We start from the raw sequence: 10,679 nt of genomic DNA, 5'->3' as shown, positions 1-10,679 counted from the left end.
TCGGTGTTCTCTCTCCCACATCCCACGTTAGTAATAAATATGCACAACCTCCTTGAACCCTTGAAGCCCCAAGCCTTGCAGGCATTTTGAGGACTGCAGAATTCCCACAGGAGGCAGGTGGCAACTGTCTGCTCCTGTCCCTTTCTTAGAACGTCCACGGGGGCCTCAAGAGTTTGCCAGTTTCAAGGAACGCCTTGTTTCATCATGCAGATGCTTACCCCCCCCCCCACCTCACCCCACCCCCACCCCACCCCCATCTGCCATCATTGCCACAGGTGTTTCCCCCTTCTTTGACTAAAAAGAAGAGAGTCCTGTTTGAAAGTGTGGAGGCTGGTGCCTGCCTACCCAGGTCTTTCCCTGACTGGCTCTGTGGCCTCAGGGGATTACTTAACTTTCTGTGTCTCAGTTTCCACTTCTCTAAAATGAGGATAATGGCGGTATCCCCTCCATCAGATCATTAGCAGGAATTAACAGGTTAAGCGGGAGAACACTAGGGATGGATCCCGGGCCACAGAAATTTTCTTTTTTGTTTCTGGTGTGAGATTTCCCTTCACTTAGTCTGTGTGCTCCCTGTTTGATCTGTGAGAGCAGTTCAAATGGCTCTATTTTGCCCCTTATTTTTTGCTCATAAGTTTGTTGTGCTTGTGTGGAGTTTCCCTGGGAGGCTGTGAATCCCAGGAGGATGAGAACTACAGCTTATTTACTGTTGTTTTTCTGATACCTTACACAGGGACTTAATACATGTTCTTGACCTTTCAGCAAATATTAAATGAACACCTTGCATTCGTGTTCCAGACAGTGTTCCGGGTACCTGGGATAAATCTGTGCACAGAACAGACCAAGGTCCCTGTCCCCCAGTGGACTTTATAATTTTCTAGTAGAAATTAGAATCAAAGCGAAATGGAGTTTTGTGGGGTTTTGTTTTTGTTTGATTTTGCCTGTTTTTTGTGGCCAGCAAAGAAGTGCATATTAGTTTTCCAGTGTATTACAATGTGGTCATTATAAGATGAGGGGTCAGTGATGTGGCCTCTGCTCCTTACATAAATGTGCCTGCTCGATCAGGGCCCTGGTAGTCAGGCCTTGGCTCTGAAGAAAAGCTGGGGGGGGGGGGGGGGGCGCGGTGCAGACCTTCAGGAGAGAAGCATAGAACCATGTCATTGGGTAAAATGTTGTGGGGTAAAAACGCATTCTGCTTTGAATTTGTTGATTTTTCTTTAAAATAGAAAGCATCCCTGAGGGCCTGCACTCATTCTTAATGAGTCATCAGAATACACATTTTTGGCATTCCTTCCTGTGAAAAGCAGCTCTCTTTGCCATAAACAGCCATATCCCAGCAATAATATTTTGGGAAACTAAATCTTGATGCGTGGGTCCCCTAAGTCAGTGTTTCTTGCAGTCCATTGTGCTTTAGGGGTTTAGTTAAAACCAAAGCAAAAACAAAGACAAAAACCCACCCTAACCCCAATAAAGAATAATTTTGAAAACAACTGACCTTGAAACTGTGGAGCCTTGATTTGGACTCTTCTGTCTGATGTCCCATGTGTGGAAGGCTCTGCCACTATCCACAGGGCATGGCTTCTGACAGTCCCGTGGTTTTTCCACTTGGCTGTGGGTCTGGGCCTGAGGTGTTCATCTGCGGTTCTGCAGGCTGGCGCCGGGCCTTTGCAGGGAGCGCATAGCCCGACTGCCGCCACCCTTCCTGATAGGAGTTGGGGCCGTGACCGCGCTCCCTCCCTGCACACACACTTAGCCTTTAGGAGATGTAAACCCCTCGGTGTAGGAGAGGTCGGCGGTTCTGAACCAGGGGCCGTTTCGCCCACTGGGAGGATATTTGTCAGTGTGTGGAGACACTTCCGGTTGTCACAACTCGGAATGGGGTGCACCTGGCATCTACTGGGTAGAGGCCAGAGAGATGAGGCTAAACGTACCATATGCACAGAGCAGCCCCCCTCGCCCCCCGACACACACACCCAGAATTATCTGGCCTCAAATGTCAGTAGAAAGAAACCCTGCTCTAGGGGAATGGGGACCATGTGCGTTTACACCGAGAGCTAAAAAATTAGACCCCCGGGTGCTGCTTCTACCTACATGCCAATGCCACGTAAGAAGAGATGTGTTCTGAAGCCTTGCTGATGGCTCGTTTGTCTCATTTGTCAGATCGAGCGGCGCCTGGACACGGTTCGGTCAATATGCCACCACTCCCACAAGCGCCTGGCAGCATGCTTCCAGGGCCACGGCCCCGACGTGGAGAAGAGATACGTGAGTATCGGATGTGACATGGGGCCACGGCTGTTGGGTCTTTCTTGTGTCTCCGTGAGGCTCTTCACCCTTCGCTCGCTTGGTTTTTCCCAAGCAGCGTCAGCACATTTGCCTGCAGATTTGTACCTCGTACTGCCATTTACTCTCCCGACACCTGCCAGACCAGAACATTTTTTTGTGCTTAAGACGTGGCTGTGCTGAAGGCACTGCTCACACTGCATTTTCCCCAGGTGCTTTTAAAGACTCGATAAGCCATTTGTCATTGATAAGAGAATAGAGATGTCTGTTAGGAATGCTTTGATGGCAAAAAGCTGAAAGCCTGTCTTAAATGGACTTAGAAAATGACGCAATTTATTGGTCTTCTAACTGAAAAGTCCAGAAGCTGGGATGAACTTGAGGAGAGGCCTGGGCTAGCAGGTCAGTGGTGTAAGCAAAATGTCACTCTTTTTCCTTCTGCCCGCTCTGCCTTCCTCAGTGTCTGCTTTGCCCCTAAATGGGCACCTCCCATGGCTGTGGGTTGGTACCAGCAGCTTCCACCGGCTACTTGCTTCCTTGTGCCTGTCCAGCAGAAGTAGAAAGCACGCTTTCCAGTGGGTTTCTTTAAGGGAGTGAGAGAACTTCTTTTTCCAAGTCCTTGGCAGGTAGAAATGGCCTTCCATTGCATTGGTCTGTATTGAGTCATCTTCCCCATTCCTGAACATTCCCATTCCACCCTGGCTACCTTGGGTAGGGGTGAGGTTGGGAGGAGGCGGGATGTGCTGGTTGGCTTAAGCTAATCAGGGCCTGCCCTTAGAGCGTGGGCTGTGGAGCTGCCTCTGTAGCTCACAGGCTTTATTTAGACTGGGGTGGACCCGAATGAGAAGTCAGGACACTGTCCTAAGAGGGAGAGGGATGGCCTCGAGGAGAACCACCGAACATCTGCTCCAGGATACATTTGTCTGAAGCATCCGGGTCCTCTTCTGCCACCAGCAGAGCACAGCCACTCTCAGTCGCCAGGCAGCTCCATCCTTGGGTTTACAGGTTCCTAGCTTACGAGCACATGCTAGCACTCGGAAGCCCATACAGCATTACGGTGGTGGCTGCAGTGGCGTACAGGGAAGCTATGATTTGCCGTGGTGTGTTGTGGGACACCGATGTCGCAAGAGGAAGAACTGGTATGCACGTGACCTGTGTCACCCTTCTCTCAGATTTCCTACACACATCTGAGAAGGACGTCCCAACACCAGGATATTCCTCTCTCGTGCAATACTTGGTTTGCTGCAGTAATAGGTATCAGAGAGCAGACGTTTGCCCACACCTACGACTCCAGGAATGCTTGCTGCACGTCCTGTCCGGCAGAACCGGACCCAAGCCACCAGTCCTGTCCCCACGGCTCCTTCTTGTTCTCTCGCTGTTCTGCCTCCCCTTTCAACATTGTTTCCTAAGGCTCTGTCATCCTCCTCGTTGCTCCCGTCACATTCCTTGGGCCACCTCTTCTGTCCTCGTGGCTTCTGACTGATGTGTTGATGCCAGGGACGTCTAAAGCATTTCAACCAAGCAAAACACTTCCTTCCCTAGATGTCTGTTTTGGCACGCGTCACCAGTTCTTCGTTGTGCGTGGACTCTTGAATTCCACCCACCCTGTTATGCAAGCTAGAAACCGTCGGCTTACCTTATGTTCCCTTTTATTGTATCCTCACCCTGCCATGGCTGCTTGATTAGCAAGGCCTGTGATTCTCTGTGACTGTCTTTGGAATTCCTCACCCCCGCCTCATCTCTGCCACCTTTGCCTTAAAGCAAAACCTGATCCCTTTCACAAAGGCGATGATCGCAAAACCTGGATGGTGCAGTCACCTCCTGATCTTTGTTTCCTGCCTTTGATTTCCTTCTTGTCCAGCCTGGCTCCAGCCTGATCACCAGAATTGTTTTTCTGAAATACAGATAGATACTGACATCTTCCTGCCGAAAAAACATCGTAGCTTAGCGGTTCTCAACAGGGGCCAGGATTACACTCCTGGGGATACTTGGAAGTACATAGAGACATTTTGTGTTGCCATAGGGACCGGGGGACACTACTGGCATGTAGAGGGTGGGGACCGAGATGCTGAACATTCTGCAGTGCCTAGGGGCATAGTTCCACACCGGAAGTGGCCCCTAACACCAGTGGTGCCTCTTTTGAGGGGCGCTGGCTGGCTCCCATTGCCAGGATTGAAAGTCTGAGCTCTTCATTAGCACGAGGAACCTTTCATAATCCCATCCTGTTTCCTTTCCCCTTATCCAGTCCCATTGTCTCCCACTTCCGCCTGCCATACGTCTCTGTCCTTCACATCGTTGTGTCCTGTCCATTCCTTTGACTGCCTTTTAAGCAGGTGTTTATCAAACACCTACTGTGTACAAGTGCTGGAGATAATAAAATGAACAAGATGTGGCCTCCGCCTTAAAGGTGCTCACGGCCTGGCAGGGGGAGATACACACAGATGCATAATCCTAAAATGACATGCCAAACAAAGTGTGCACAGGGTATTACAGGAGGACTGAGAATAGGCATCACAGGAGGAGAGACGTAGTCAGGGGGGGCTTCCCAGAGGAGGTGGTAGCCCAGCCATAAACGAGGGCAGTGAGTGGCAAGTGACCGGCATATTCTAGGCAGCAGGATGCAAAGGTCATTTCTAAAACCTGATGCCTCGGGCTTCCTTTTCCAACCTCGAACAAAAAGTGCCAAAGGCAGGCCTCTGAGGCTGTCTACACTGTGCATGTGGGAGAGAGTAGATACCATGGAAACGATAGAAGATGGATGGGTGACCACGGCGGTCAATATTGTGGAAGAAATGACAGCAGTCTCTAGCACTCTAGAATACACAGGAGGAGCCTCCCAAAGGTCCCACCAGAGACCCCCCACGCATGTGAGGAGGCAAGAATCATGTGGGATCTGGAGCGGCTGCCTTTTGGGCAGTGGGCATGCATTTCGTAAATTATGGCTTTAGATCTTTTTAAATGAATCCCTGGTGATTAAAAAAAAAAAAGCTGTTCATGCCTAGGAAGTGCTTAGCTGTGTTTGTGGAGGAGTATGTTGTTGGTGGATAGCATCCTCATCGAAGAGCATGGGGTTAAATAAGCGGGACGTCCTTTTTTATGTACATCAAGATGCAGGACTGTTGTGGCTTGGGGTCAGGGCATGGAAACCACAAGGCTGTTTATAGCCGAGAACTTGAATGATTTTGTCAAAGTAGACTCTGCTCTTTATGATTTTGGTTCCGAGCTCCAGAGTTGCACAAAGTGTATTTCTCCAGATTATTGCACTTATCCTAGATTTAATTTCCCTTATAAAGGCAGCATGACTAACATGTATGAATTACCCTCATTATGACAAGGCACATTGCCCGTTTTCTCCTATCTTCCTGATCTGAAAGTGCAGAAGCTGGCAATGTCCCCTTGTGGGGCAGGGGATGCCTGATATTTACTTACGTGATAATAACTTGGGAGGATGAGAGGTGGGTAAATAGAATTGTTATTTATTTTTATTTTTTATTTTAAAGTTTATTTTTGAGATTGAGAGAGAGCGAGAGCGAGAGCATGAGTCGGGGAGGGGCAGAGAGAGAGGGAGACACAGAATCTGAAGTAGGCTCCGGGCTCCGAGCTGTCAGCACAGAGTCCGACGTGGGGCTCGAACTCATGAACTGTGAGAACATGACCTGAGCTGAAGTCGGACACTTAAACGACTGAGCCCCCCGGGTGCCCCAGTTGTTGTTTATTTTTAAATTTCAATATACTGTTTTAAGTAGGCTGCATATTTACATGGTCAAAATCCAGAAGATACAGAAGAACACAAAGTGAGATCTCTCAGCATCCTGTCCCCAGGCACCCTGCTGCCCTCTCCAGAGTGACCAGCATTAGTAGCTTCTTGTATAGCTTTCAAGAGATATTCTCTACAATACAAGCAAATACGGTGTAAGTGTATCACATGGAGCCCTTTAAAGCAGGAAAGGGGGCGCCTGGGTGGCGCAGTCGGTTAAGCGTCCGACTTCAGCCAGGTCACGATCTCGCGGTCTGTGAGTTCGAGCCCCGCGTCAGGCTCTGGGCTGATGGCTCGGACCCTGGAGCCTGTTTCCGATTCTGTGTCTCCCTCTCTCTCTGCCCCTCCCCCGTTCATGCTCTGTCTCTCTCTGTCCCAAAAATAAAAAAAAAAATAAAGCAGGAAAGGCAGATGATATGCTAGAGGTCAAGGCACAACAATGCCACAGCAAGGTGGACCCTGTGTCTTTGACATAACAGCCCTTTCTACTGGGGAGGCAAAATCATGGGGAGCATTGCCACATTGGATGCATTTTGAAAAAATGTTTATTCATTTTTGAGAAGGGGAAGGGAGGTGCAGAGATGGAGGGGGAACAAAGGATCCAAAGCAGGCTCTGTGCGGACAGCAGAGAGACCAATACAGGGATCGAACTCATGAACCGTAGGATCGTGACCTGAGCCAAAGTTGGACGCTTAACCGACTGAGCCACCAGGAGCCCTGAATGCATATTTTTGTTTGCACGTTATGTGCTATAACCAACCCACTTGTACTTGACAGGCCCTTTCTACCCTTATGAGATGAGCCATCAAGCAGTGGTGGAAAGAAACTGAACTGGGGCTCAGGCCCGTGGACACAAAGGTCCGGCTCTGCTGCCCCTCACTGGGGTGCCCAGCCAGCCCACCTGACCACCCTGGGCTTCAGGTCCCTTGACTGTACAATTAGAACATAAATCAGATGATCCTTATGGTCATTTCCAGCTGCAAAACAAATCTCTGATAGGAAAATCGCTTTGTGATTAAATACCTTAAAAAATTTTCAGATATTTAGCCAGACGTTTTTAGATATTAACTAGAGCTGGGCCCTTATGATTACAGCTAGGTTAAGAGCCTGTTTAAGAATGAGTATTCTAGCAAAAGTTCTTGAAATTGAGCATTTTCTTGCATTTATTTGTTAGGATAATCAGAGTAAGATCTGTGTCTTATGTTCCCAGGACTTCAGACACAGTATGTACTTGATTAGTTAATAAGAACAGTTAACAGCTACCCCAACAATAATACTAGCAGCCAACACCTACTAAATACGTAGCACACGCTAGGTACTTGACGTTGAAGATCTCCTTAGATGGGCAGACAGCCCTAGGACACCCTTGCTGTCATCATGCCTCGGTATCATCCAGGCATGAGGACGTGGACATAGAGGTTAAGTCACACAGCGCACATGTTTGAGACTGGATCCTGAACCCAGACAGTCTACCTCTTACCTGTGCAGTGTGCCTGGAGGACAAATCACTGAATGATGATCTGCGGCTGGTCATTGAGAACGGGTATCAGTAATAATGAAAATAACACATTGTCTTCTGCCTTCCAGAAAAAACTCCCTCTGACCGCTCTTGCTCAGAACATGCAAGAAGCATCGACTCAGCTGGAAGACTCCCTGCTGGGGTAAGAGTGGGCTGCTTTCAGAGAGCGAGCCCGCTAGCCTACGCGTCAGCGGGAGCGGGTGGGCGGGTGCTGTGCGCGGCAGGCATCTGCGTGACAGAGGGGCCGTGAGCGTGACGGTGTGGCTCATGCTCCAGGAGGAGAATGGCGCAGTCTCCATGGGAAGAAGTGGGGTCTGGGCCCCCGGGATGGCAGGCAGTCTTCCCTTTAGCAGGAGCAACGCTGGCTTCCGATGATTGAAAAGGCCACTAGCGAAAGTGATTGATAGGGTCATTCTTTATTCCCCTGAGCCTCGGTATAAAGAACATGTCCCTTCCCTGAGCAGTCCCGTCCAGTCCTCAAGAGCCACCTCCTTTGAGGGTGGCCACTGTAATGTCAATGGTGGTTGTCTCAAAATCTTGTGTTTTCTGAATTATTTGGATTTTTTTTTTTTTTTTTTTTGCAGTAGGCATGTGTTCTATAAATAATTTTTAAAAATCTAATCATGAAGTTGTCTTTACTGTAAGAGGGAAGGTTAACCCTTCCTTCCACCTGCTTCTACATGAAGCTGGGGGCCTTTGAGCCAATCTGCTGTCTCTGCTATACCGCTCACTGTGCTTCCCAGCTGCCCTGGGCTTTGGACTCCACAGCCCCCTTTCCAGGGGCCTGTTATACTCCATGCCCTACAACGCTACCTGTGTTCTTTTTTATTTTGCAGTTTGTTTATTTATTTTGATGGGGGGAGGGGTGGAGAGAGAGAGTGAGAAAATCCCAAGCGTGTTCCACACTATCAGTGTAGAGCCCGACACAGGGCTCGAACTCAGGAACCGCGCAGTCATGACCTGAGCCAAAACCAAGAGTCAGATGCTTAACTGACTGAGCCACCCAGGCACCCCGTAACTTTGTCCGTTCCAGGATGATAGTTTCCCCCCACTCTTCACCCTTCCTCCGTCCTGTCCATGCTCCCATATTTGGGAGTAATGGTCCTGGGAAGAGGGTGGCTGGTGTGTGCATGCTGGCACTCCTGGTCTTCCCGGCTGATGGAGGGAGTCCTTGCTCTGCATTAGCACTGCTCTACGTGTTTTCCATGTACTCACTCGTTCAGTCCTCGAGACAACCTACATTCTACCTCCCATTGAAGAAATTGACAGAGAAGGTGAGTCAGTTGCCCAAGACCCCACAGCTGGTGAATAGCAAAGCCTGTATTCAAACCCAGGCAGCGTGGTATCGGAGATCGTGTTCTTAATGACAGCACCATGGCCACCTCATGCCAGTGCCACACACGTTGGTCATTTTAAAAGAACCCCATGGGGATCTCGAGGGGCAGGGCGAGAAGGAGAGGGGTAGGAGGAAAGAGGGAAGGACAGAGTCAGAGCAGCCGTATCATTCGCACGCGTCCTCGGTGTGACATCAACTGCGTGCTCCCAGGAAAACAAAAGCAAACATGGTTTTCATGCAACATGTCCCTCGAGCTTAGCCCACCATCCCCAGTAGAAAACCAGCACTTGCATTAACTCCAGAGCAACCCTGCCTCGGCTGGCCTCACTGACAGACATAAAACAGCACATAACGAACGTAAGGTTCTAAAGCACATAAGGTTCTAAAGAATTCCAGGGTTATTTGGAGAACATTTGGTCTTCCCCTGAAGCTAATCCTGGACTCATCACCTCACTGTTCACACACATCCCACACACGTACTCACAAAGTGTATCTGAGAGTGCCTTTTTCATGTTAGAGCACAAACCCGTGGGCTTGCATTTTAGGCGATGCCCCAGACTTAACCACGTTTTTAAGGTTCTACCGTGTAGCACCCTAAGGTGTCCCCATCGTGTAGAGAGCTGGCCGAGTATGGTAATCGGGCACCTGGTTTAACGAGCGGATGCTTGTTGTGGGGGTATCTTGTGTTTTTAAAGGAAGATTCTGGAGACGTGTGGCAATGCTGAGAACCAGCTGGCTCTAGAACTTTCTCAGCACGAGGTCTTTGTTGAGGGAGAGATTGTGGATCCTCTCTGCAGCATCGCAGAGGTGAGTGCTTCTGCCAGGCCGCATAGAAGAGCCAAGACCGGTGTGGGCTGCGCGGTGAATGGTTCGCTTGGGTCTGCAAGTTTCACGACAATCGGTGACTTTGACATATGCTTCCTTTTGGAAATGAGGGAAATCAGTTGAAGGTACAAAATCCTATGCCTCAGGGGGAAAAATGTAAATAAATACTGCCTTTTCAGATGTTAAGGTAAAAACCCCAAAGCTTATCGCATTCGGTCTGTGGTATGTTCTTCTTTCTAGTTGGAGATTCCCAACATCCAAAAACAGAGGAAGCAGCTCGCTAAATTGGTGTTAGACTGGGATTCGGTCAGAGCCAGGTAAGGTACGGACGAGAGGAAGACCACTCAGTGGACAGCATGCGGGTTTCCAGATTCACGCACTTGACCCACAGACCAAGTCGCACCCACTTACACCTGCCTCGAGGGCCCATTCTCCCAAGTGTGGCAGTGGGAATGATGTTAGAACATCCTGTTCTAGGATAGTGGAGTGTAGGAATAAATAGATCTGTGATCTTAGCAGTTCCTGAGGGTCCTGCCACGTCCAAACCCTGTGTGGTTATGATACTTTCATGATCGAATGCTGCGCCCAAAGGGAGAAAACTCCCCGTAAAAGTAAGTAAGCATCCCAGAGGGCTGCCGACTTGTCGCCTGCTGCCAGATGACTGTCTGTGGTGCTTCGTGGCAGGACTCCAGCCCAGCTCTGTCCTTGAGGGCATGTGTATCCGTGACTTCTGCGGCTTTCTCCGTGGATGAGAATAGGGAATATCTATGGAGGCAGCTGCCGCCTGCCCCGACCTTTCTCATGCTTTACCACAAGAGTTGGCAAACATTCCATAAAGGGCCGGATAGTAAATATTTTCAGCTTTGCAACCCAGGTGGTCCCTTTTGCAACTTTTCAACTCTGCTATTGTAGTGTAAAAACAACCCTGGACCGTAAGTAAATGAAAGCCTGACTGTGTTCCAATAAAA

At 49.3% G+C, this 10,679-nt stretch overlaps 1 protein-coding gene across 4 annotated transcripts in view; it reads left to right on the top strand.

Annotated features, from left to right (window-relative positions):
* Positions 1-305: 305 nt before the first annotated feature.
* ARHGAP17 (Rho GTPase activating protein 17) overlaps positions 306-10,679 on the top strand; it is a 52,296-nt gene continuing 41,922 nt past the window's right edge. The window contains exons 1-4 of one of the 4 annotated variants that reach the window (XM_049638453.1): positions 306-2,259; positions 7,619-7,692; positions 9,582-9,693; positions 9,952-10,028. In XM_049638453.1, the coding sequence (XP_049494410.1) occupies positions 7,652-7,692; positions 9,582-9,693; positions 9,952-10,028 (230 nt within the window). In that variant the 5' untranslated portion in view covers positions 306-2,259; positions 7,619-7,651. The remainder of the gene's footprint in view (positions 2,260-7,618; positions 7,693-9,581; positions 9,694-9,951; positions 10,029-10,679) is intronic. The other 3 variants (XM_049638454.1, XM_049638452.1, XM_049638455.1) reach the window with 3 other exon arrangements.

This window comes from Panthera uncia, chromosome E3, assembly GCF_023721935.1.
Source record: "Panthera uncia isolate 11264 chromosome E3, Puncia_PCG_1.0, whole genome shotgun sequence".
Taxonomy (NCBI): Eukaryota; Metazoa; Chordata; class Mammalia; order Carnivora; family Felidae; genus Panthera; species Panthera uncia.
Note: the sequence above shows the minus strand (reverse complement) of the source record. Positions and strands in the feature narration are given on the sequence as shown.